Source organism: Manacus vitellinus, unplaced genomic scaffold, assembly GCF_001715985.3.
Source record: "Manacus vitellinus isolate BGI_N305 unplaced genomic scaffold, ASM171598v3 scaffold_15_pilon, whole genome shotgun sequence".
Classification (NCBI taxonomy): domain Eukaryota; kingdom Metazoa; phylum Chordata; class Aves; order Passeriformes; family Pipridae; genus Manacus; species Manacus vitellinus.
In genome coordinates, this window is record NW_021939122.1 from 11022617 (window position 1) to 11049842 (window position 27226).

At 56.9% G+C, this 27226-nt stretch overlaps 1 protein-coding gene across 1 annotated transcript in view; it reads left to right on the forward strand.

The window, feature by feature from the left end:
- Positions 1 to 7169: 7169 nt before the first annotated feature.
- KCNIP2 (potassium voltage-gated channel interacting protein 2) overlaps positions 7170 to 27226 on the forward strand; it is a 44415-nt gene continuing 24358 nt past the window's right edge. The window contains exon 1 of the mRNA XM_018069239.3: positions 7170 to 7271. Coding sequence (XP_017924728.1) covers positions 7199 to 7271 — 73 coding nt within the window. The 5' untranslated portion in view covers positions 7170 to 7198. The remainder of the gene's footprint in view (positions 7272 to 27226) is intronic.

Consider the following 27226-nt stretch of genomic DNA (forward strand, 5'->3'; position numbering starts at 1 on the left):
TCCTGGTGCCTGTTGGGGTGCTTTTCTCTCCCTGTTTGAAGAATTGGACGCTCCCTGCTCTGGGGTCCTGCCAGACTGTTGCATGGTCCGTATCAGGAGAATTCCTGGAGAGAGCTATTGCCTAGACAGCACTTGCACAGGGGATCAGCCCCAGTGTGCTCCACTTGCTCCCCCACACTTCCCTCCCAGGGTGGAGCTGCTGTCTTTCCCAGCTCAGTACAGGGCAGGCAGGGGGAGTTGCTATTATCCCTGCCAAGTCACAAGTGCCATCATGTGTGTTGGGACTGGTGTGTGGCCAGCAGTCTGTGGTAAGATTTACAGCTGGCTCTTGGCACTGGAAAGCAGCTCTCCATCTTGGTGTCAGCACCAATGCCGGTGTTGGTCTCTGTTACTTGTTGGGATTAGCAGGGTTGTGCTGGATGGGAGTGTGTCCCCGTGGAGGTGATGGGTTTTTTTGGGAGATGAGCTATTGCAGTAACCTGAAAGGAAAGAAGTAAAGCCCAGCTTTGGGAGGGGTAGAAATCCGAAGGGACCGGGATAAGATGTGTTTTTCCCCTAGTGGGAACTTACTAATGCCTTTGCTGATGCTTTCAGGAGGAGGGCAGACAGAGAAGTAAGTGATGAATGGAAGTCTAGACCAGGAGTCTGGAGAAGGGCTGTTGCAAGGTCTGTGGGACCTGGAGGGCCCTGGGGCTGCTGAGAGTCCTTCTGCTGGTCAGAGACCTGGTTCTCCCCCATCAGAGTACAGTGTGGTTGAGCTCAGTGCAACACTGATCAAGCAGAGGGGTGATCCCAAATATATCTGACAGGCAGCACCCTCGGGGGAGCATCACTGAATGCTCCTGTTGTCTTTCTGAAGCTTCTTTAGGCCACCCTGCCAGGTGCTCAGGGATGCAGACCTCAGATCTGATCCAGAGTGGCTGTCACCTCTCTGGGTTTTGACTGACTGCAAAGGTAAATGCTCAGGACAGGACTCCACCAGACTCTACCCTGCAGCTGCTCACACATCACTCAGGACCAGCTTGTGCCCAGATGAGCTCCTGCCTCTCCTGGACAGAAGAGGGTTTCCCTGCAGCCCCCATCACCTCAGCACACCCCAGAGGGCCAGGACAAGTACAAGGTCCTGCTGCTGTGACTCCACACTGCGCTGCCCTTTCCCAGCTCGGTAGCTGCTGGAGCACAGGCTGGGCCATGCTCTGCAGCTTCTGCTCTTGTGCTGTCCCTCCAGGGCTAATTGAATCATGTGGCTGGAAATTGAATCCAATTGAATAGATTAAATGAGTCGGGCTTGCTGCTAACTGCAGGGCAGCTCAGAGGCTTGCCAGGCTGCTGCCAGAGGCTGGGAGCTCCCAGGAGTCCTGTGGGGGCAGGAAGGGGCTGGGGAGGTGGACACCCGCTGTGCTGGGCTGCTTCTACAGCTCTGCTGTGGGAGATGAACCCTCAGTCATTTCTCAGTGATGTGCAGCCTGGCTGTGTCCCAAGGCCCACAGGTCACTGCTACAGGCATACAGAGGTTAGGTTGGCTCGTTTCCCCTCTGAAGCAACTAATGACTAATTAGCTGGAGCTCCCCTGCACCAGAGTTCAACCTGGGCCCTCCTGGCGGTGTCCAGGGGCAAGGATGCTTTTATGACCTGTGGCTGTTCAGCAGCTCCGATCTGCTGGTTCTCCCAGCCCTACAGCAAGTGATGCTCCAGCAGAATCCATCTGTGGCACCCTGGCCCCATGCCCCGCTTTTGACCCCTCTGCTGCGACCATTGCCAGGCTGGTGGGATGGGATAGGATGGAATGGAATGGGATGGGCAGCAGAGTGCTGAGACCACAGTCACAGCAGGGACATCCCCTCACATGGAGGTGAGCTTGGGCACAGGGCCCTGGCAGAGCAGGACGTGTGTCCGCAATGTGGGCTCACGACAGAGATGCACACCTGTTTTCATAGCAGACCTGAGATGCTGAAAGAGCCCCTGGTGTGGCATCCAGCATGGCACAAGTGAAGGTTGGAAATAGTATCTGGTTCCTCTTTAAATTAGAGCTGAGCCCACAGGCACTGAGCACACAAACATGACATGTTTTGTAATGCTGAGAGGGCTCATGAGACTAGAGGTACATCCTGAGCCGAGGAATGCTCCAATTCAGTCTCAGCTCCCTAAACCAAGGTTTTTCTTCGCACAGATTTTGCATCTGTTATATAGAAGTGGCAGAGAAACATTCTGGGTGGGCACAGAGTCCCACACTGCCCACCCAGCAGTGGGGCTGTGCTGGGGAATCCCTCCTTGCTGGAGGCATTGGCAGAGGCAGGTGACTGGCTTTCGAGGATACAGAGTGCGATGCAAAGTTTTTTCTCCCTCCTGCACAGCCAGATTTCTCGCACCTGCTGGTTTGCATTTGACAGAGGAGGTTCCCTTCCTCCTGCAGCATTCCTGCTTGCAAGGCTCTCCCAGCAGCTTGCAGCATAATCTGTTCCTCCTCTGGCCTCACAAGATTTCCAGCACCTGAAATTCCCCAGAGGTCTGAATCTCACAGTGGGTCCCATCTGCTCTTTTATCTCTGCAGGGTGGGTTAATGGAGATGGGAGCTGCTTTGCCCTGTGTATGTCCTGGGTGATGTCTCCCTCAGGCATCACCTCCCCAGGACCTGCTGCTCTGCCGTAGCTGCTCCCCCAGTCCCCAGGACACCAGAGACCCCAGACTTGTCTCTCTGCAGAGGCCAAGGGGCTTGTCTTGGTCTCATGCCACCCAGATCCATTTCCTTTGCAGATGTAGTAAATATTGTAGTTTATTCCTGAGTGAGGCTATCTGCCCTGCCTGGAGCCCTCCTTAGACACTTGTGTGGCCATGAATATCCCTGCTCCTGACTGGGGGGGCTGTGTGGGCCCTGGCAGGGGAGTAGCCCCTGGTGTCAAGTTGCTCATCTCCATCTAAGGTGGCTGTTTGCTAGCATGTTTGCAAGGGGTGGAGCTGGTTTAAGGGGCTCCTGTTTCTGCCCTCTGCCCCTATAACCAGTGCCTGGGTGCTGAGCCCCATGTCCCAGCCCAGAAGCTGCCTGGGAGCTCTCTCTGCTGGGGAAGCAGAGCTGTCCCTTGCCTCCGAGTGTAAATCTGAGCCCAGAGGCACCAGGTGACCGCAGCCAAAATAGGATTAATGGCATCTGCTGAGAGCACATCCCGAGGACTGCTATTGATGACCGTGGCTTTAAAATACTGTTAACAGTGGATAAAGCACCATGATTTAAAGCACTCAGCAATTACATCTCTGTTTGAAATTTCCTAAAGATAGGATCAGACTCCCGAGTCCTGCTCTCTGCTTTTCCGATAGAACTAATAAGAATGGAGATATGCAATTAGAGAACGTGCGGGCTGGTAGGGCAGATCAATGCCTTGTGGTTACCTAATGAAGTGTTAAATTACGTCTTTCCTTCTCCCTGTCCCTCTATAACACCCGCAGCAGGCTATTTGCAAAGAGCAGAGGGCCTGGGGGAGAGGTCCCTACATTCCTGTACCCCAGCCCGGTGGGGTGCGGACCCCAGCACTCCTGCTTCCTCTCCAGGGTCGTGCTTCTGTGGACGGGAGTAGTTTGGGACTGCCTTGGGTTTTGTGTTGAGCCTGGAGTTTTCAGCAGGGCTCTGCGGGGTGTGTGGGGGCATGTGTCCCCAAAGCCAGGGAATCCCAACAGGGAGCTGGAGGCATGGATGAGCTGAAGGGATCAGCCCCGTAATTGCAGGTGAGTGTCCTTGAGAGGAGGAGGGGTGGTTGTGGGTGGGCTCAGCTCAGTCCAGCCTGGGTCTGGACGAGGCTGGTGGCAGGCTGGCACTGCTCTGCCTGCAGCCAGGCTCTGCATCCAGTGCCCCAGACAACACTGGAGCATCCCCAAACCTGTCCCCTTCCCCAGTTACTCGTGACAAGGCTGCACTGGCCGCACACTTAGCTGAGGACAAGCAAGGCCCCCGGACAGAATTGCCCTGCCCCTCACTCCCTGACTCAGAGCCATTCTTGGCTGCAGCTCTGCTGCCCAGCGAGCAGCATTAATCCCATGCAGATGTCCCTTACCAAAGCACTGCTGCGAACAGGGTGACAGAGGAAACATGCCTCATGCCCCAGCTGATGCAAATGGGTGAATTCCATCATGATGAGGGTGCATGGGCAGTCCTGGTGACACTCTGCCTCTGAGAGACAGATAGCCTGGGGTGCACCTCAGGGGGCAGCACCATTTGTGCCCCTACCTTGCCTCCCTCCTTGCATTTCCCACCTGTCTCCCTGTTCTCCATCCCCACTGCACCCCACTGCTGGCCATGCCAAGCTCTGGGGATGGTTTACATGGCCCTGTTTCTCTCATGTCTCTCTGCTGCTGTCCCAGAGATGAGTTTGAGGCCAGGGTGTTTCCACAGGACCCCTGTCTGTCCCAGCAGGCTGGATCCATCCACCTGCCAGCCCTCCACACTTCCCTGCCCTGGGCGTCAGAATGTGGGTTTCATGGTTAGCTGTGCCCGTGGAGCCTGTGCCGTGTCTTGGCCGTCTAGGGCATGGCCCTCCCTCCTGGTTACCCCTTGTAACTGGGATCTGGGCTCTCGGGAGCCAGCAGAGCTCTTCTCATCCTCTGAAAACAGTTAATCCAGTGTCATCTGCAGCAGTGCAGACCACCAGCCCTGCCTTCAGATGGCTCCTGCCCGCCCTGGACCTGCTGATTGCTTTTGTGGTGGATGAGGCCAGCAGCAGCAGGACTGTGCAAGGCACACTTTGATTAAAGCCTTGGATGCTACTTAGGTGATTTTCCTCAGCCTGGCCCAGCCTTTTTGTATCTGCTGCATGTCACAGTGAGATGTGCTGCAAAAGATGCTCAGCACTCCGGGGTGACTTTGTTGCCGTGCCCATCCCTGGCCAGACATATTTACCAAGGTGTCTCTTCACCCAGTGCACCCACAGCAGGACCCTTGTCTGGGTCTGGACGGGAGGGTAGAGACCAGACCCATTCCTGCAGCAGAAAGGGCTTCCCCTATGCTGGCATCCTGCAGACCCCCAGCTTCCAGTGCCCAGAGGAACATTTAGGGGAGGATATTGTGTTTTTCCCAAGAAGAGAAAGGCTCAAAGGCTATGAATCCTGGCAGAATGCCCAGCTGTCGTGTTTGCTAAGGAAAGGAGCCGTAACCAGTGAGCAAGTGAATTGTGTCCCCCTTTTTCTACACTGTGGGGAGGAAGTCTGTGTCAGCCTGGCCCTGGGGCTGCCCCATCCTACCCTGTGGTACCCGCCAAACCGCCTAACTTTCCCCCTCTCCCCAGCCTGGCAAAGCATCTTTTGCTTGCCTGCAGGAACAGGAGCACTTAGCTGGGATAAAAATAGCCACGTTTGCCTCCCAATGGACCAGGGATGGCAGAAGGTGAAAACTTCCCCGTGCAGCTCTGCTGGGCTTGCCACGTCCACAGCAGGATGGACCTGCAGAAAGCAGAAGACAGGGTGGATGAGCTTGGGCATGGATCACACAGCCCACCCCCCCTTTGCCCCCCACGCTACTTCCCTGGGACACTTCTGGTCCCCAAGAGCCACCACGATGTGGCTGAGGATGTGGTGGAGAGGCTGAAGGAAGGAGGTTAAGGAGGCCAAGGAGCAGCAGGATGGACAAGCCCAGAAGCACAGGTGAATCGAGGGCTGGCCAGGCTCCAGCTTTGCTTGTCAGGCTAAGCAGAGCAGGCACCGCTAGAGCTATCCCAGGAGTTTTTCTTCAGCCAGTCAGTGCATGCAGGCTCTGTGCAATGGCCGGGCCACAGGGAGGGCTGGGGGAATGTGTTTAGTTCTCCAAGCATTTCTCCACTGCGTTTTCCTCGCTAAATGGCTCTTATTTTTAGATCCAGGCAGTTGCTAAGCATCGCTGCCTTGCTAAGGCGGCTTCTTTCATGGCTTGACACCAAAGCACGCTGACAACACGCTGCCTCGTGAGCATGGCCCTCCCTCCTTGCTGCTCCGGATTCCCTTCTGCCCTGCAGCTCCTGTGGGCTGGGCTGGGCGCAGGGATCGGGACGGGATGCTTTGCCTCCTCCCACAGCTCCCGTTCCCCCCGTCTCTCTGCATGGATCAAAGAATGAAGGGAGGAAGTGCTGGGAAGCGCTGGGAGCTGGGCAGCTCCCAGCTGAAATGTGCCCAGGACCAATGTCATGGTGCAGTCAGTGCTCGGGCAGTGGCATAACAAAAGCCCCTGGCTTTGTCCATGGTAGGGACTTCCAGCACAGTCTGCATCCCCCGGGATGGCATCCTGCACAGATGGCAACAAATAACCAGGGGCAGCAGCGGGACATCAAGTTCCCAGTGCCAGATGTACCGGTGGGCTGTGAGCTCCTCTCTTGGCAGCACAGTGCCTCTGGAAGCCTCTTCAAGCGTGTTGCTGCTTCACCCTTTCCCTGGGGCTGCAGGAGATGGGGGTAAAATCCCGCTAAAGACTCCAACCTGCATGGAAAGCCGTGCTCGGCGTGGGGGGCGGCAGTGGGACCCGCTTCTGCACTTGGCTGCCCTCCTCAAGCCTCTTCTGCATCTCTTGACCCCTTCCCATTCCCTCCGTCTCGGACTGATTTTACATTCATCTTCTCCCCCGAGGCAGGGATGCAGCAGCTGGGTGGGACTGGGATCTCCCCTTCCTGTGGGTCCCAGGGCGCAGCCGTGGTACATGGACACCGGCACACAGGGTTCAGGGGTCCCTTAATCCCCCGCAGTGGGCTGTGGGGGTCTGCGCCCCTCCTGCCCTACGCCTTCTTCATCTCTGTCTCCTTTTCTGTCCCTGCGCGGTCCCTGAGTCCCGGGGCTCTCCCGAACCGCCGGAGCCCGCACCTCGGTGCAGCCCGGAGCAGCGCTCTCCCTGCCTCCTCACGGGAGCGCTCCCGCTCTCCGCCCCCCGTCCGTGCCTCATTTCCCCGAGGCGGCAGTGCCGGGGCTGACGGCTCCGGAGAGGAGGCGGGGAAGGACGGGAGGGAGGGCGGCCGTTGCCCAGCCCCGGCGGCGGCGGGACCGGGGCGCTGCGCGCTCCTTGCTGCCGGTGCCGAAGCCGTTGCCGTAGCCGCCGCCCGAGCTCCGCGCACCGCCGGCCCCTTGCCGCGGCCCGCTGAGCGGCGCGGGCGGCGGGGCGGGGGGAGGCGGCGCGGCCGCGGCAGCCCCTGCCCGCCGGCGCAGCCCGTGCGCCCCGTTCGGCCGTTCCCCCCGCGCTCGGGCGCGAGGCGGGAAGATGCGGAGCAAGGGCAGGAAGGAGAGCCTGTCCGACTCTCGCGACCTGGACGGCTCCTACGACCAGCTGACGGGTGAGTGCCGCCGCCGGGGAAGGTGCAGCAGCCACTGGGACCACGGCGCGGGGCGGCCCCGGGCACCTGCTTCCAGCCCCGCTGAGCCCCGGTCCCTGCCCGCTCCGCTTCGCCTCACGCCTTGCTCGGGGAGAAGGGGAATGGCCGCGACCCCGCGCTGGAGCAGGGTGACAGTCCCGGCCTCGCAGGGGGATGCTCCGGGGGCGGTAGGGTTGGTCCCAGCCGGTCAGCGGTTGTCCCGAGGCAAGGAAAAGGCCCCGGCCGGGGGGTAGGGTGCCTGGATCGCTTTTGGCTGCCCCCAAGCTCACGCTCCCTCAGTATCACTGTTACTCCCAAGCCCCTCGGGACACCAGTGTCTGGCGTTTGGCTCTCTCCGCCATGTCTTGGGCCACCCTCCCTGAGGTGGCACAGCAGCACTCCGGCAGTAGGTTCCCCAAGACTGGAGAAACTCACTCTGCTCAGAAAACCCCAGCAGCACCACAGAGCCTGGTGTCCTCACCCATCACCTGGTCTTCCCTAGAGTATCTCCAGAGATATTCCAGCCCTGGATGGGGTTGGCTGCAGGATGGGGAGGACAAAGATGACCTGTCTGTGATGCTATTGCATTCCCCTCTATCCTCTGTCCCAGAGAGTTGCTGGGCATCCCACATCCCACCACATCTGTCCACCCATCACACTTTATCCCCCACTGTCCGATAGTGAAGCAGCTGGGCTGGAGCTGGCAACATCCCTCCTTCCCCATGTGCTCTCCATGGATCAGGCCAAATCCTGTCCCCCGTCAGGGCCCCTGTTGCAGCAGCTGTGCAGTGGGGCAGCAGTTCCCACCTGCCTCCCAGGACCCATTATGGAGCTGAACCTGTCCATAACCAGTGGGGTTGGGTGCCCTCATTCCGCAGGCACTGTGATGTGTGCACAGGCAGCTCCTCTGACTCCTGGTGATGCTTTTCCTGCCACAGTCTGGAGTGAATTTCAGGCTTTGCTCTGGAATTTCGAATAGGTGGAGCAGCCCCACACATGGAAAACACTGCTTACTGTCTGCCCAAACGTGCTTCAAAGAGGATATTTTTGAGCTGTGTAGGAAATTGGAACCCACACACAACTTTTGGTTTCTCCAGTAACTTTAAATGTCCATATGGATTTAAATTAAATCAAAGTTAAAAATAAATTCCAGTCTCAGAGAGACTGAGACCTTTTATGCCTGGACTTACCTCTGAACCAGTTGTGCAGTAAGAGCCTGGGTGGAGGGGAGCTGTGCCACTGCACAAGCCCCTGTCCACAGGAATGGGGCTGCAGGGAAGTCTCTGGGGAGCAAGGCTGGAAATATCTGCCCCATTTCCCGGAGTGGGAAGCAGGCCCCGACAGGGCATGTCACTCATTTGCCATTGCTGTCAGGTCATGACCTGCCAGGGCAGAGCCTACAGTAACACCAGGGAGGAGAGGGAGCTGGTCCCAGTGGCACTGATTTCCTCTGCATTGGCTGAATGTGCTGGAGCCATTCTTCCCAGTGGAGAGAAAGTTATCTTTCTCACAGAAAGTGTGGAAGTGATACAGGCAGGAGAGGGAGGGTTTACTAGCTTGAGCCCCTGCCTTCTGTCTGGCCTAGGCTCTCCTGGTACCCTGCGGATGCAGTGAGGAGTCTGGACAACCATGGGGCCATAGTGAAACCCTGACTTGAAACTGGCAGTGCCGGTGTGGGCTTAGTCTCTCCCTGCAGATGGGAGTGTCCCTGCTGGCACCTGCTGTTTGGTAGCACAGCTCTGCTTGGGGACAAGTATAAGCAGTTTGGTGTGTTCCTGCAGCTTTGGAGACCCCCATCCATCAGGGTGTGTCTGGGTCTAGAGAACATCTTCCATACAAGAGCTGTTAACCGAGAGATGATTTGGTGTCAGGTGATGTGACAGCCCCACAGCAGTTCCAGCAATTGCTGCTGTGCATAGGGACAGCAGTCAGTCCTGCTCCCTCCCATCACTGCCCAAAAACAGGAGTGAAGGCAATGTGATTCCCATCTGTGCATGCCCAGTGTGTAGTAGGGTTTGCAACACTTGCTTCGAAAAGAAGGAGAGGGGCTAATGGGAAGCAGGACCCCCAGCCACACTCAGGAGAGAAACCCTCCACACTGTACCCAACAGCACACTCATTTTTAAATTTAAAAAACTGTTGACAATGAGGGTGCAGTGACAGCCCCCCTCCCTGTGGCATCTCCAGCAGTGCCCAGCTGCCCCGGCTGTGCGGGCACGTGGATGTGTGTGTGAGAGGCCCGAGTGAATGAGAACTGCCTGTGTGTGAGCAGCAGGGAGAACAGCACTGCTTCCCGTGCCAGGGGAACACGGGCTGGCTGCGCTGGGCTGAGCTAGAAAGGGCCTTGCCTGTGCTGGCCCAGGTGTGGCGGTGTGGGGCAAAGGCAGGCAGCAGCCATGCCTGGCTGCTGAGTCTGTGACTAGGCTCCCACCTGGGTATTAAGGAGAGAAATGTTTAGGTTACGCCACTAGGAAATTAAACTGGTCCATTTCTAGGATATTTAGATGACGCTAGTGAGAAATAAAAGCCATCCATAAATTACATTATTCCTTCAGCCTCTAATGACATAAGTGATTAGTGTGTAAGCAGAGCCCAGAGCCAGTGTCTCAGGACTGCTCTGGCCATGGCCCTCCGTGCAGAAGAAATGGGAGTCCAGTGCCGCTTTGTCCCAAGAAGCATGGGTACCACGTCCCTGGCCCCAAATGCTGGTTATGTGAGAGGTGAGTGGGCTTGGAGAAGGGTTTTGCTCCTGCCTGACACTGCAGGGATGTGCGGACAGCAAGGCTGCCCCACCCTTAGATGGGGAGCAGGGGTGGATGCCCTGGGACCCCATCATACCCCACAAGACAAGCTCATCCCAGTCGTGCTGTGTCCTGTGAGTGGGACAGCATATGTCAGCATGGGGTCAATACCTGGGCTCTTTGGGCTGGGGCAAACCCCCTAACTGCCTTTCAGAAAGATAAGGGATTCACCTCCAGGGCTGTTGGGTTCCCAGAAAAGGGTTAGCAGGATCTCTTTTCACCCTTGCTTTCTCACCCCTGCTTTCTCCCTTCTGTTGTCATGATGTGGGGACTTGAACAACCACTTTGCTCCACCTCAAAGGCAGCCGCAGCATTTGCAAGGTTGAGCAATTGCTATAGTGATCATCTGCAGAGCTTTGGGATCCTCCTGTTTCTGGAAGCACGGCTGATGGATGGGGACTCCCCACCTCTCAGCACTTTTTTAGCAACCCGCTCTGGGAGATGAAAGCCTTAGGTACCAGTGTAGTGGCAACACAGCATCTGACTGAGCTCTCCTCCCTACCTGGAGGGAGAGTGTTTCAGAGGCGTTTCTCCCCATGGCAGTAAGAAAGGAGAGATGGGGCCGAGCTGTCTCCCACAGACACACCAAAGGGAGGATGGGCCAGTCAGGTTGTTGGAAGCACAGTGGGAGTAGAGTTCTGGTCCCTGCCACGGGATAAAGCCGGGGAGCCGTGCCCTGGCAACGCATCTGCCGCAGGCAGGTCCCAGGTGATGGGCAGATCTAGGGCTGCGCCAGGGACTTGTTCTGCTGCCGGCAAACCCAGCAGCTCCATTGTGGCTGCTCACAGCCTGTGATCAGCTGGGTGGGGGGAACATCTCCACCAGCTTGCCATAGCGTAGGACTTCCATCTGTGAGGGGGATAATTTATTTCCCAGGGTGTGGAGGAGGTGTCAGTGCTAGCCTGTCCCAAATAATAGTGTGTGTAGGGGGAAACACTGGGATCTGCAACTGGAGGATGGAGTGACAAGGCCATTGGGTGGGAGCAAGGGCATAAGGCAGGCAGGGGCTGGCCGGGAGCCCATCTTCAAGTGTGCATGGCAGGTTGTGCGGTGTGCCTGTGTGCTGGGGTGGATCCCAGGGAGAGAGGCTGGAATGAGGACTGTGCCCAAGACCACTTCACCTATGCCCAGAATAAAGCTCCTTCTCTTGCCCAGTTGCTTCCTGGAGAAGCACAGGAACACTGCTGGCTGCACAGCCCTGCCCTCATGGGTCTATCAGAGACAGCTGCCTACATCCCTCTGCTCAGTGTCAGGCATCGGTTGTCCTCTCCTCCTAGAAGCAGCCCCCAGGAGGGGTGGCACACACTGGTGTCCTTCCCCTGGGGTTCCAGCCCATGGGAACCGAGAGAGTTGCCCATACCCCTGCTGCCCTGTTAATCTGCCTCCTCTGCACTGCCGCTGTTGCCCCACACGACCCCCTTTCCACTTGCCACTTCTACTCCTGCAGCCTGATGGTGAGGCTGGGCTGGAAGCTGGGCTGACCCTCAAACCAGGTCCCCAAGCTCCCAGGAAGTCCTCTGTCAGAGTGGGGTACTGTGGGGTTAGGATCTTCCACTCGTGTGCCAGGGCAGAGGGCTCCCATGGGTCCTCTTCATGCCAAAGCACCTTGCCCTCATTGACTGCTGCACCTTCCTGGGGTGATGGGACTGTTGCCTAACTCTTCCTCATCTCTGTCTGCTGTCTTCCGTCTTCTGGCATCTGTACCCTCTTTCTCTTCCCTCTTTGCTGTCCTGGCTTGTCTGCAGCTCTTTGATGCTGATGAATCCCCTCTGACAGGGTGTTGTGGCCCTCCCTGAGCAGAGGCTGAGATCCTGGGGGTCCCTGATGGAGGGGATGCTACTCCAAACCTGTACCAGGGAAAAACCTCACATGGGGCAAGGAGCGTGTGGGTCATACTGCTAGGTACCACTGCCCATGGACAGGTTGGATTTTGCAGTTGGAAAGGCTGGAGCTGAGGTTTTTGGCAACCACTGCTGCATCCCTGCAAGCAAAGGCAGGTCGGAGTCCACAGGGAATTGGTGGCATGGGATTAATTGACAAGAAGTTTGTGGGTTTGGGTGGGGCAGTTATACAACTGATTTCTGCAGATGCTGAAGCATAATTCACAGGCTGTTGCAATTTTGTCCAAGGGGTACAGCTCCTGCTGCACGGGGCTGGCCATGCATGGGCTCTTTCATCACAGGCAGAGTTTTTCCCCACCGTTGGCCGTGTTGCGGCTGGAGGTGCCCGGACTCGGTGGTGCTGCTCTTGTACTGTGTGCTGTGCTGGAACCAGTTGCCCCTAGAGCTTTGGGAGCCCAGACAGGAGGAGGTTTGGTCTCTGGAGCAAACTCTGTTTCCCTCTGAACTGTATTGGGTTTATATGTCCCAGCTGGAGCTGAGCTGCACTCCTCACCACCAGGACATCAGTGGGTCACCCCAGTCCCGAAGGACAGGAGAGACCCCATTAGTGGAGCTGCCCCCACCTCGCTTTCTGGCTCTACTCATTAGTGATGTTTTCATTAGGAGAAGTGGTTTGGTTTTGTTTAAGCCAAATTGCTGTGCTTGGGAGATGATAAATCCATCTGCTGGCAAATCACTCTCCTGCCGCCGGAATGGATCCCAGCCCTAGGCTTTAATCATGCCGCAGATGAATGAGCCTCTAGTGAAACAAATCTCCCTGCTGTCCCTTGCCAGGGGGGCTGAACTGGGTGGGCTGATGCCATGGTGAGGAGCTCTGGCTTGGGGTAGAGAATCAAAGCCTTCACTAAGGTTGCAGAGCCCTGAGGGTGGTTATTGCTGAGCAAATGAAATTCTGGGGCTGTTGCAAGTGGCTTCCCTGGGAGCAAAGGGGGAGAGGAGCCCCTTTCCATGGGGCAGGGGATGTGGGTGGGTTAGGGGTCCTGTTCAACCCACCATCCATGCCAGAATACCGGGGCTGGGTGGGTACCATGCCATAGTGGTGAGTGGCAGGATACGGAGGATGAATGTCCCCACTCCCAGCGATACCCCACTGAGTGCTTTGCAAATGGTATGTGGCATTGGGCTGTGCTGGGTGGGAGGCTCTTATTGGGGTCCCCAAGCTGCTATGGCTCCGGCTGCTTCTGGCTTTTAAGTAAATTTGTCTTCCGCTTCAAATGAAAACGGGTGGTGCAGTCCCCGGGGAGCAGTGAGAGTAATTAGCTTGTTTGGAGAGGGAACCCTGCGGGAGGGGAGCTGGGGGCAGGATATTGCTGCCTTCAGCAGGAGGGTGACACCTTCAGTGCTTCTGAATCTGGGCTTTCGTGAACGTTTCCCCTCTGGTCCAGACAGGGCAAGTCACCTACAGAAACTTATGGGCAGGGGTGCTGTTGGCATGCATGTATGTGTCCACGCCTCACATGCCTCTCCTGCCCCTAAGGCTCAGCTCCTTCTGGTTCTAGGTGATTCCAGCCCCATTTTGGCAGGAGGCACTCTGCTTTTGAACCTGTTGGGTTGGGGTCCTCTCCTGTTCAGGCAGCTGGCACCCCTCCCAACCCTGGGCCAGTGTTGGCATTGCTGCTGGGGACTCTGGGTGCGGCAAGAGGGTCAGTGTCCCATCCGTGCTGCTCCTGCTTACTCCACCTTGGGACATGGGGGCCTGGGGATGCTGAGGTCTGCAGGACATACAAGCAGGTGCCCCAGCTCCAAGCACTGGTGCTCATCTGATTCCTGCACCAGCTCCATCTGCACTGAGTGTTTTGGAGGCTGTGCCCTGCTCAAGGCAAGGATACTGCATACCCCTGCATGTAGACAAACCTGATCCATACTCCTCTTAGAGAGCCCTGGGCTGTACCTGGGACAAGCAGGTGGCTTTGTCTTGTGACATCTGTGGAGAGGTCTGTCAAGGACCACACTGCAGTAGCAGCGGTGCCTGTAGGTAGACAGGGGATACTCAGAGCCCTGAGGGATGGTGCCAGGATGGCAGTGGAGATGGATGACTTCACCTCTGGCCCCTCTCCACAGAGCAGATCGGGGACAATGATGGAGAGACTAACTCAGCAGGTGGGGTGGTGCTACAAATCTGCTGCCACAGCTCTGATGCAAAGGCTTAGGGACTGACTGGGTAAGATAGGACCATCCCTGGGCTGTCATGCTGTGCCTGTGAGACATGTCCTGTCCCATGGCAGTGACATTCCTGCAGGGAAGGGGCTAGACCGTCTGGAGCAGAGGAAGTTTTCTTGGCAAGATACTACTGTGAGAGACTGACAGGACCCTGTCACTGAGCCTTTGTGGGGCAGAAAGTGGGACCTTGCTCCTGGCTTCAGGCACTGACCTGAGCAGCAGAGCTGGGATGCTCCAGCTCCCTTACCTGCCCTCTTCCCATCACCAACAATGCATTTGGACACCAAAAAAAGTGCTTTTTAGGGATGGAGCCTTGGTGATGGTCCGGCCAGGATTTGAGTCACAGGGAAGAGGGGGTTCTGTTTTTTTTTTCCCTTGGCCCAGCTGGGGAAGCTGTGGGATGCAGGGAGGCACTGGAAAACTTGCACAGCCATGGGTCGGGAGCCAGGGAAGAGCCATCCAGCTGCTTTCATCGGTTTCTGCAGCCCATCCAGCTGTGTTGGGGTGAAATGAGAGCTGGCCTGCTCACTAACGAGATTAGACAGGCAAGCCATTGCTCCTGGCCCCTTTGGTTAATCGCTTCTTCCTAGATTGAATTTTTTTAAATTGCATTGCTTACAGAAAGCCCCTGAATGGGTTTAAAGGCAATAATCCACCCAGCCCTCCATCACTGCAAGGGTCCCCCTGGGGCTACTTGGCAGTGGGTTGTTGAAGTCCCCAGTGTGTCTCCATGTGTCTCTGGTGTCCCCAGGAGGTGGCTGACAGGGTTGGCCCTTGACAGTTCTTGATTTATTCCAAGAGGGAATACGCATTAATTTTTAATGGTGTGATTTAGCAAAGCCTCTAGAAGTGATGGAGAAGAGAGCAGGTCAGATGCCAGGCTCTGTGCTGCAGTACATGTGGCAGATTCCCTTTGTCCCCCACTGCTGTCCTGAGGGCCATGGTGGGCAGCTGCCCACCAGCCCATCCTGCTGCACTCCTAGGGGCATGTTGGAGTTGGGGTGTTGAGTGGTGGGGCACAGCACCCCCAGCTCTGGTTGTACCTGCATGGGGTCTTGTGTGACCCCAGAGCAGGGAGGGGCAGCAGCTGGTGGGAGGTTTTGGGGTCGCAGAACAGGTTGGCAAATGGGTGTGGGGCTTGGGCAGCACAGGGAGGGTTGCTATAATATGCTGTGGTTATGACTGATGCCAGCATCCCTTGGAGACATCTCAGCCCTCTCCTGGGTGGTGGAATCTGCCCTTAAGTACCTCTTTCTTTCCCCCTTATTCTGCTTCTAGAAGTCACATCTTCCGAGCCCAGCCCCAGTCCTGTGCTGCCCATGCTGACCCAAACAAATTTCCTCTGGAGCCCGCCCTCCCTGCTCGCCTCCCCTCCATCGTACGAAGTGAGTCACTCCCAGGCACCGGGAATCATTCATGTCATTTCCCCCTTTGCCGCAAAGTCATTAATGCGAGTGGAATAATTTGTTGCATAACGGAGAGGATCAGTGGGAGCGCTGCTCCGGCAAGTGATTCCTGGCCCTGGCCACCACCACCCGGGGAGAGGGCAGCTTGATGGGAGCATTCCAGGTCTTGCTGGTCCCACAGCTGCATCATGCTCCCAGCAATGGTGTCGGCTGCCTGAGGCATTTTTCCAAAAACCATCAAGTCCTGCCTGGACCCCAGCTGAGCAGGATGGACCTGTTTGTTGGGGCCTTAGTGTCTGCTCACCCTTGCAGAGATCCTCTGAAAGGGGCATGTTCTGACTGCCCCACCGTGACATGGGCAAGAAGTGTCCCCTACATTGATCAGGGTATGTGTGTTGAGGCACCCTTTGTCCTGGCCATGTCCCTGCCTCCCACCCATTCCAGCTCCTATGAGCTCCCCAAGCCATGGAGTCACAAATGCTTTCCACCAGCAGCCAAATACCTCCCAGCTTCTTGCTTCAGAGCTGGTGACCCAGAGGTGCCCCAGCAGGGCTGCAGGCAGCTCTGGAACTATTCCCAGTGAATTCCCAGCCAGCTGTTGCTGGTGAAAACCCAAGCATGGCTGGGGGTCTCTCCCAGGGACCTTGCAGCCTCCCAAGCAGGGGGCTGGCTGGAGGGAATACTTGTCACCTCAGCTAAGGACTGTGGGTGCTGAGATCCCATGCTTGAGTGATACTTGCTGCGGTTATGGCAGATCCAGTCTCTCCCCTGCATGTCAAGGGGGAGAAGGGCAGGGAATAGTGCTTGAGGAGATAAGAGTCATTGTGGAGGCTGCCCCACTGCCCAGGGTTAATTTCCTTCTATCCCACACTCGGCCAGGCATTAATTTAAAGATGCTGTAATGGGAGAGGGAGAGCGTAAGAGGATTGGGCTGAGGGCAAGAGGATTTAAGGAAGGGAAGGGAAGTGGTTGGGAGCTGCACAGGGGACAATGGCATCCGATGGTGCAGGATGGGCAGGAGGTGGCTGTGCACTCCTCAAGCCCAAGCCACACCAATGTGTCCCAACTGCAACTGTGATGTTACCCAGTGGTACCCTCCAACCCCTGGAAGGGAACATGGGGGTGAAGCTTTCCCCCTCCTCAGGGAGAGCACCGCTGCTGGGTGGCTGGGCAAGGAGGGGGCTGTAAACTGCTTGCCTGCAGCATGGCCATGCCCCATGTTCCACCCCTGCCCCTTGCTGTGTGTGGGACATGAGGCAGTGGTTTTAAACTCCAGCCCGGGGTAACCCAGCAGAAGGGCATCATGCCCAGCTCAGAGAGGGGGAGGCAGAGCCTCTCTGGGGTGCCACGTCCCAACAGCGACTTTGTCCCTTCTCCTCAGCCGGGCAGCGCGTCCCCTCGGTGCAGAGGGCTGCCCTGAGGCAGTAACTGGAGAAAGGAGATGGTGTTTAATGTTTCAAAGTGACTCACTGAAAACCTGCTGTTCCCTGGGGCTGGTCCAGGCCCAGCATCCCCGGAAAGAGGCCAGGATCACACCCCAGCCCAGTGTGAACTGCAAAGGGAGGTTCTTTTGGGACCACATCCGTCACAGCAAAGGAGCCTTTTCCCTCCTCTGTTGCTCGCAGACTCAAGGGTCCCACCTCTGCCCTGGACTACATTTCCAGGACAGGAGCATGAGTTCCCAGGGGATGCAGTGTCTCCCCTGTGCAGTGCACCACCCTGTGCCTCCCTCAGCACTGTTTGTTTTCTCAGCCTGCCCTGCTGTAATTACAACCTGCTGCCACTCTCCAGATAATAGGTCTTTCCTTTTATCACTGCTTAATTAAATAACTGTGGGGAAGTGAGGGGCTAGTAACCCCTTGTTTGCCAGCATGAACAACCCAGTGGTGCTGGGGAGGTCTATTGGGGATGGCACAGGATTTGGATAGGGATGGTTGTGCCCTGTTCTGGGAAACATAGCTGAACCTGGGGTGCCTCCATGCCCTTGAGAGGGATGAGGTGCTGACTTTTTTGTTCATGTGTACAGCATGTCTGGCACAAATGTTTCCAGGCCAATCCTCAGAAAGTGCCCTGAATGTGACCACTGTCACCCTGTCTGTAATTCTCCCCTCAGCTTGGAGCCTTGCCTGCTGCCAGGCTGGGGACAGTGTGTGGGCAGGGTGCCTGCTGCCAGGCCAGTCACCTCTGCCCGCAATTAATTGGTGCTAATGAGTATCCCTGGCAGCTGCTACTGGGTCAGTGAGCTCTGATTGAGTATCTGCCAGGCTCTCTCCCTGTGGGAGCAGATGCATGGGTCCCACTTCTTGCTCAGCAGAGCATCCTCACTTGTGCAGTTGGTCATCAATGCATATATGGCTCCCTCTCTCTGTCTGCCTTTGTACCTTTGCCAGGAAGCTGATCCCAGTTTGGGCACTGCCAGTAGTGCAGCTCCAGGAGCTGCCTCCGTGTCTTGCTCCTCTGGGTGCCAATTTCTCCCCATCGCAGCCACCCCACAAGGTGCTGCAGCAGTGGGAGCAGTGTCTGTTATGGCATCCTCAGGAACAGAATGTGGCCCTCTTTAAAAACACATGGGCAGGGGTGGTAGGAGTGCTCCCCTGGGCACTGCCTGTCCCACTGTGATGGAGTGGGGAAAGGTCTTTGTGTTGGTGATGAGATGTACAACATGTGTGATGGGGGTAGTCTGGGAAATGCCCCTCACTAAGTGTGGACAGCCCTTGGTGTCAGGGGCCTGGCTTGAAAATGATCAGTTGGGGTAAGGAGAGGTTTTGGGAGTATTCTGGGTCTTTGTGGCAAGATGTTGTGGGAAGAGGAGCTGTGTAGGGGTTGTGTACAGGCAGGGGAGTATGGGGTTACCTGCAGGCTCAGGGTACCTCTCCTCCTAGTGTGTTGCCTTCCTTGCTGCCTGTCCTCCTGTCTGCCCTGGATTTGCAGTTCCAGAGTCAATTTGCACAGATCAAAGCCTGGGGCCATCTCTCATCTTGGCTTACCTGGGTCCTGCCTGCCCCAAGCCCCGAAAGCAGGGGAGGTTTGGAGGTAATCCTTGCAGATGGGATGCTGCTGACTAATTATAGCAGAACCTCTCGCTTCGTGGGAACCACGGTGAATTGTCCCTCGAGCCCTGGCAGCAATGGTACAAATCTTCTGCTAATTAGACTTGAAAGTCCTCCCATGAGCTCAGGCACAGGATGGATATTTGATTATTAACATATTTATTTCTGAGCCTCTCATCAGGTCTTGCACTGGGAGGCTGTATTCCCCCCCACCCCATCACTTCTAGGCACATTTATTCATATCAAGAGTGCCTGGGGGCTCCAGAGGGAGGGGGGCTTCTTCTGCTCTGTGTGCTCATTTTTGGGGTTGTCTCATCAAGGTGTGTGGAAGATAACTTGCTGATGCTGGCAAAGTCTTGGGCAGGAGCAAAGCTCCCAGGTTCTGTGCTTCCCACTAGCTTCTCTCTCAGATGGGGTGCTCCTGACCCTCATGACCGGGTAGGAAACCAGGGATGTCTTTTCCCACCTGCTCCTGGGCACATTGGTTCTTGGAACTGGATAGGCAGATGAGGGGGTGGCATGGAGCTGGTGCTGAGCAGCCCATCACAAAGCTGCCTGCCATGGCACCCCCAGGGGGAGCATCCCTCCCTCCAGTGGAGGCAGGAAAACTGCGACGGAAACACTGTCTCTGAAACAACTGAAAATAGCTTTCCTGTCCCCAAAATGTCAGTTTTTAAAAGGCAGTCTCTGGGGGGCCCCCTGGGCTGGCAGTGGGCTGAGCGTGTGCCCTGGAGATGCCAAGTGGGTGGCCCTGCTGCCCTGTGGGGCAGAGAGTGCAAGAGGCTGGAGGGCTGAGCCATCTCAGTGTACAGATGGGGAGAGGGAGAGTGCTGGTGTCGGGGGCCATCAGCCCAGCCATAGGGCTGTGCAGTGTCTTGGCTTGAGGCTGGAGAAAAGTGTAGGTGAGCTGTGGGCTGTCGGAAGGATAGTACTTGTGTGTCTCCCCTGCCCATAGACACCCAGGTCTACCCAGCCACATATCCAGGGGTTTCAGACCAGTGCTGGGGTGCTGTTGGCATGGGGACAGGTGAGAAGCCATGGGTCAGGACCTCAGCCCCATCTCCAGCAGCGCTTTGCTCTCTCTACCTGCCTTGTTGCTGTCTCCCTGAGAGAGGGCACGTGCCTTGTTGCAGCTCTGGAGTTATTAATAGCAGCAAACACTCTCAGTGCCTTCAAGACAAGTCCGTTTTTGGGGAGATTCCTGCCATTTGAAATATGCTTCCCCTCCCTGGGATCCCTCTGGCATCTTATCTCCCTCTCCCAGCTGTGCAGCCAGCGTGTGCCAGAGGCCCTGGATAAGCGGTGGTGCTAATAGCCCGTGTCACTCAGCCAGCAGCATCTGCCTGGGTGATGGAGGGTGTCCTGCTGCCTGGCCCACAGGCAGCCCCAGGCTGCCTGCACACGTGGAAACCGAGGTCGTGTCCTAGCCTGTCCCCACTGCACTTCCTCCTGAATGTCACCATCACCCCACCGAGCTGGATCTGTGGCTGCCAAGCAAGTGCTGATTGCAAGGAAATGAGCCTGGTGCCATCTCCCATTTATTGGAGCCCAACCTGTGTGTGACTGCATGGAACTCGTTAATTTGTCGCCATCACCATGGCTTGTTGTGTGGTGTTGAGGGTGGAGAGTCTGGAGGGATGCTGAGGACTGTGTCCTCCCCTGGAGCAGATTTGGAAGCAGGGCTGGCATCACTTGTGGCCAGGATGAGATTTTTCCCAGCCTCGCAGTTCAGGAGACCCTGCTGAGGCTTAGAGTGGGAGTGAGGATAGGGCTGACTATGGAAACCCCTGCTGGTCCTTGTCAGATGCCATGTGCACGGAGCAAGGTGGGCATCTGAGGGGCAAAATGATGCCAGTTCAGGATAAGGAGATTCTGTGGCTGTGTTGTGCCCCAGTGTGAGCCATGCACCCCCATCCAGTGATGAGCCTACTTGTGAAGGCCATGCTCTTTGGAGGTCCTGGGGGCTGTGCTGCCTCATTGCCTGATGTAACCTGGGTACCCCCAACATTGCTGTGCTTTGCCAGCCCAGCAAGCTCTGAAATGGCCCCAGATTGTCCAGCCAGGCTGTGGTGTCCTTGCTTACTGCTGCAGCCTTGATGTGTCAGCCCTATAACCAGGGCTGGGTTGAGGTTCTGGCTCTTTTCCCTTCCCTGTGCCTCTGTTTCCCTGCAGCTGTTGGTGCAGTTCTTTGCCCTCCCATTGCAAGATATGGAGAGTCTTGGGGTGCACCCCAGGAACCTGGGCGGGGGGTGATGAAACCTGTTCCCCCAGTTTTGTCACCTTCTTCCCACTGCTTGTCCCCTGTTCATGGGGGCAATGAATTATTGATGGCCTGGCAGGCAGGGGTGTGTCTGTGACTGCCTGCATGATGCCAGTGGAGCCTGCATGCCACCGAGCACAGAGAGCTTTTCTGTGTAAATCCCTAAAATATTTAGCAGAATGGACCAAAAAAAAATCCAGCTTGGGAGCAGTCAGTGCCTCAGTACAACCCGGATGGTGATGGGCTGTCATGGAGGTGCTGGGGAGGATGGACACACCAGGGTGGTACCTGTGGGGCTCTGACCCTGATCTTGGCCTGTCACCCACCACCCAAGTTGCTCGTGGAGTTTATGTCTCTTTGTCTGTCCAACCACGCATCCATCACCTTTCTGCTTGTCTCTGTTATCAGATGGTGGGGGTGCCCCCATCCTTTCCCTGCATTGTGGGGGTGCTTTGGCATGTCTTGGTCCCTGGTGTCAGAGAGCCAGGCTCCTGCCCCACCACCCACTGTGTGCCAGCTGCTGACAGGTTGGTGCTGCGGGACCGGTGCATGGTGTTGGGCTGGGCTCTTTCCCTGGCAGTGCCTTCCTGAGCAGACAGATCACGTCACATGCATTTTTTAACAGGATCCACCGGCTGAGAACGAGCTGAGCTGTCGTCGCACGTTTGTGATCAAAGCCAGACGTGCCCTGGCAGCCCGGGGAAGGATGGCCTTGTGTGCCACTCCTCTCCATCACAGGCTGATTTACAGGGCAGAGCAGGTTGGGGATCCAGCCGTGTCACAGGTTGCAGGTGTGTTGCCCTGCATCCCTGAAGGCACCAGGATGACCAGTGCCCTCCTTCCTGCTGTGGAGCAATGATTCCTGACCCAAACATCTAAGGATGGGGGCAGCCATGATGCAAAGCTGGTGCTGCCGTCAGGCTTCATGCACAGTCCTACATCCTGAAATTGCACCTTCTGCTGGGAGTCAGGGGGAGCTGGGTTTGCTGGCAGCAAAGGCTGGGGTAGGAAAGGGTTTGTGCTTGTCCTGGATGTGTTTTAGGCTAAGTTCACAAGGGAGCAAGCAGAGGTAAGGGATGCAGAGAGCTGCGGCCAGCTCTGGATGGGAAAGCACGTGGAGCCAGCTGGCTCTGACATGGCAGGGCTGCCCCGCAAGGCAGGCTGGGCCGCTGGCAGCTTTCCCTTGGCCTTTGCAAGCTCGTCCTTTCAAGGATGCTCTCTGTGCCTTGGCAAGGTACGAGCTGTGTGCTGCCCCATGTTCTGTACATCACAGAGCCAAGCCCCGGGGTGTGTGGCCAAGGGCAGTATGAGCTCACCTGAGAGCACTCAGCCCCTCCCAGACTGTCTGTCCTCTCTGAGTCTTCCTCCCACCTCCTTCCTGGGTTTGCTTCTGCCCCTCTTGCCTCCCCGGGCATGGGGTGGCGGGTGCCGGCGGTGGGTGCCTGCAGCACGGCTGTGCTGTGTGTTTCCCTCTGCAAGCACCAGCAAAGCCCGCGGGCTGTGCTTCGCTGTGACAGCACATCCCATGTCAGACCCGCTGCAAATCCTGCCTGCTAATAGCTATGCAAATTACCTCATTAGTTGCCTTATTTATTTTCTCTGGCATCACGTTTTCAGCACTTCCCCCAGTCCCGGAGGCTGTGGTTTCCCCGGGCTGGGAGGAGGCAGGAGCAGAGCAGCAGCACACAGGGCTGGCTTGGCTGAGCTTTCTTCTGCTGGTGGCAGTGGTGTTGGGATCCCACAGAGACACCCACCCCGATGCCGTGGGTCTGGAATCCCTTCTGCCGGGATGTCCACCTCCTTCTCCTCCTTCATCATATCCTGGCTCTGGGATGAGTCTTGCTGAGCTCTCCCTCTGGCCAGGAACTGCTCTGTCCCTGCCAAGCAGCTGTGGGTCTGGCATTGCTGGGATGCATATGCCCTCCATCCCCAAAAAAGGTGAGTGCTGGATTTAGGTAGAGAGAGAACAGAGCATTTGCCCAGTCTCTGTGGGCCTGAATGGTGTCTTGAGGCTTGGCACAGGGCTGCAGAGTGTCCTGCACTCCTTCCACCCTGACTGCCCTTCCTTGGTAATGGAAATTTGCCTCCTTCTCATCCTGATTGCCCTTCCTCATTACTGGAAATGTGCCTCCCACCCTGACTGCTCTTCCTCCTTCAGAGAAAGGTTGGCAGATGATATCACAGGTATCTGCCAGCCATGGGATGACTCCAGAGAGCCCATGGATGTCCTGGCCAAGGTGGCCCTGGGCTGGAGCACTGATCTGGTACTGTCCCTGGGGTGTGTAGCCCAAGCTGAAACACTTTGAAGCCCAGGCACCATCCAGGGCTGGCAAGAATGGCCCCTGGGCACCAGCTCACGGTGCCCCTTGGTGATGTTCATGTCCCAGAGCATCCCTATCCACGCTGTATGTCCTGCAAGGATCACTATCTCCTGGTTGCATTTTCTAGGGATGCTCATGTGCCCACGACACCCATGACAGTGAAACAGGCTTTGCATGGACACAAGGGGACCCACATACTAGTGTGATGACTCATATGAAGACCTTGATTTAGCCACCCCATGGGCTTGTCTGTGCCATGCTGAGCTGCCTGCAAGCATTCTGTCTGCTTCCCCTGTTCTGTTTGTCTTTTACTTCCCCCCTTCTCTCGGCGGCTGTGCTAATGAATATTTCATGGCCAGGAAACAGAGCGAATTCCCCCGGCAGCTCCCCGCACTCCTGCGACAGGTACCAACCCAGATGTCGCTGTCTTAGGAAGCATGGGTCTGCTAAGAAGCCGTCTCGGGAGGAGAGGGCTTGAGTAGGGAAGGACGCAATGGCTCTGGGTGTCCCCATCCCCGGCGGTGCTGTCACTGCCCTTTCAACCTGCAAGGAACTGCCAGCGGACCGCGGTGGCCACGTGTCCGTGCAGGGATGGCCTTCACGGCTCCCTTGCCCCCTCTCACACGCGTGCAGGGCCACGCTCCGACACAACAGCACGTGTCCCCTCCTGTCCCCCGTGTGCCATCAGCCGCCGCAGCCGTCTTGAACGAGCCGTGTCCCCGGCTCACCTACTGGCCGCCTTGCCAGCTCTGCTGCGCTGTACGGGGGCATTCTCAGCGTCACGGCTGCGAGTGACACCGCGGCGGCACCGAGAGTGGGGCACGGGGCGGGGGCACAGAGCGGGGGCACGAAGCGGGGGCATGGAGAGTGGGCAGGCACCCGTGACATCGCGGGCGCGCCCCGTGGCCTGTATGTCCTGCCCCGGGCTTCTGTGTTTCCAAGCTCGAAGTGTCCCGGTACAGTCCTCAGGCAGGCATGGGGACGGGGGCAGGGAAGCGGGAGACAATGTTGGTCTCCAGTCTCCCTGAATTTACCCTCTATCCCCTACAGCGGGGAGCTGGGCTGGTTCCCAGTGCAGGCTCGGCACTGGAAGATTCAAGGCAGTGTCTCCCCTTGTCAGAGCCAAAGCACGTGGGGGAGCAGAGGTGTACACAAAGCCTGCAGCCATAGTCTTCCTCCTTCCTATTGCTGCAGCTCCAGCAATGACATGTCCTCTCTGGGAGCCCAGCAGATGCTCTGGGGACAGGGGCTGGCTCTAAATGTCTTTTTGGGAATTATGTCCTTTGCCCTGTGAGGCACTCTGGGGAATGGAGTTCTCCTGGGGCTGGGGCTGAGGAACAACTGGCCTCCTGATGGGAGGAGCAGGTCTGGGAGAACCACAGGCTGGGTTACGAGGCAAGAGCAGGCAGGATGCACCCTGCGGTGACACCCTTGGTGGCTGTGTCCCAGGTGATGTCTTCAGCAAGAAAGAGTCTGTAAAGGTGGGTTGCCTGCCCTGCCTTGTGTCTTGCTTTTGATTTGCGCTAAATGCCTGCTCATCTTGTCGGGGAGGAGCAGGGTCAGTGACCAAGTGGCTTTGCTGCCTTTCTGCAAGGGCAAGACACACAGTCCCTGGTGCCAGCCTGGAGACTGTGTGCTCAAAGAGAGCCCTGGGATGGGAGCAAGCTGGCTCATGTCTGCAATGCACCATCCTTGCAAACTACCTGCTGTGGGTTGCTGGGTGCAGAGGGAGAGGACAGTCCCCTGGCTCAGCTCATGTGGTTCCCATGAACTTCCATCTCAGTGTCAGTGCATAAGGGCCTTTCTGGAGAGCCAAGGGCCAGCCCAGAGGGGTGATGGTCCTTTGGAAATCACTTTACACTTCTGGACTGGTTGTAGCACCCGGAGATGCTGGTGGGCAGCCAAGCCTGGAGGTGGGATGGGTGACATTGGTGCTGGGCTCTTCTCTGCTGCCATGTCCCTGCAAGCTGGTGTGGGGTGGTCTATATCTGCTGCCCTGGGGGGAGGACAAGAGGTCCTCTGTTCCACATGGCCATCAGGACCAGGGTGTGCAGGATGGCACTTGCATCTCTCACTTGCCCAGGACATGCTGAGATGGAGCAACTTTCTCTGTCGAATGGAAACTGGCTTCCAAGGAGCCAGATGGTGGTTTTTGTGATCGATCTGCAAACTTTGTTTGCTGTTACGTCCTGTGGGCTCTGGCACCCTCCTGTGGCTGTTCTGCCACCTCTCCTGTATCCCGTGGGCTTTTGGGATGCTGCAGCTGCCTTGGTCTGAGTTGTGCTGGCTGGTCCCCACGGTGGTCCTGGGAGCTGCCCCCTCCCTCAGAGTGGAGGGAGCTGTGCATTGTCAGGATCTGGCCTTGTATCACACAGCTCAGGGGATCTGATTGTTGCAAGAAACCGTCCCAGTGTATTTGTGTTGTGGGGTTAAGCCAGGAACAGGGCTCCTGGATACTGTAGATAAGAACGAGGGACCTAAACCCCAGATCTGTCCCCAGAATGTGGCAGAAGGGGACTGGGCACTGCTGGCAGCCCAAATTTCTGAGCTTTCAGGTGGGGGAGGGTGGTTCATGGAGGTAGATTCAGTCAGGGCTTTGCATTCACAGACTCTCCTTACAGCTGTGTCTGTCTGCTGAGCTGCCCACTCTGCCTTGGCTGTGTCCTTCCCTTTGTGAGGTCGATGTCCCTTGCAGCCCTTCCCCAGCCCAGGGCTTTGTGGATGCACTATTGTAGGGTTGCCAGTCCCTGCTGTGCTGTGTGTTGTGCCTTTTTAGGATCTCCCCAAACTTGGCTCAGCTATGCAGTGACCAGTGCAGCATCCCCTGGTCCAGGTCCCCCCACCCTGGGACAGTGTCCTGCCATGGTGTGGAGACACTCTGTTGGGGGGCTGCCTGTCTTTTGCAGGAGCATGACCTGAATAAGAGACAGGGAGAGCTTGGTTTGAAGGGGATGGCCTTTCTTTTGGGGAGCAGGAGGTGAGGTTACCCTATACCAACCCTGGTATAGGATTGGTGGGAGGTGGTGGTGCTTATGCACTTTCCCTTGGGGGTCCTTCTTGAGGTATTAGTAGGGACTGGGCTGTTCCTTGCTGGATCATGGCTCCACCTCCTTTTCCATCCCTGAGGGAGAAGAAGCTGTAATTTCCATCAGGTCCCTTTTTGTTCACTTCCTTCCCTATTAATAAGAAATGAAGCTTATGAGATAATAGAGCCTGGATGGATTCAGAACTGATAGATATTGCTCGTGTGGGGTGTGAATGCAGTGTAGAGATGGAACTACAGCTGGGAAAAAGGAACTTGGGGAAGAGATGTTGTCTTGAGTCTGCACAGAGCATCTCGGGCTGGCTCTGGGAGCAGGGAAATCCCATTGCCACCACATGTCAGACTCCTTTCTGGCTCTGACATACTGTGCAAGGTAGCAACTCACTGCCAGCCTGAGCTTTGGAGCGAGTAGCTCTTAGCCTGGATGGTCTTGGAGTTTGACTTTTTTCCTCCCATTCTTGCACCCATCCTTGTCTCCTCCCCTGTGTGGAGACAGCAGAAGTGGATGCCTGGAGATGCAGGACACTTGCAGTGCTGGGGTGCTGACGCCCAGGGATGCAGGATACTTGCAAAACCAGCTGGCTGGAGAAGATAGTTGATGTCAGAGGATACAGGATGCTCACAGCACTTAGTGGGAACGGATGGCTGATGCTCAAGGATGCAGGATCCTCTCGGTGCCGGCTCCCCTCCGGAAGGAGCATCCCTTGGAGAGAGGCGGCTCTGGGATGCAGCAGGGCCTCATTGGTCAGCGGGACCTGTGGAGTCTGCCGGTTGCCATACCAACCTGCCTCTGGTTCCCAGCCAGCCGGGGCGTGAAGTGCCGGGTCGGTCTGGTGCCAAGGGGCGGACCGGGAGCCAGGGGCAACCCGAGGCTCTGCCAACCAGGGAAGCGTCCATCTGCCTCTGCCGGAGAGCTGTCTGGCACTGCCGGGCTCCCCGGCTCCCCGCATCACCCTGACTCTGCTCCCCACCTCTCCCCGCAACTTCGCGGCACG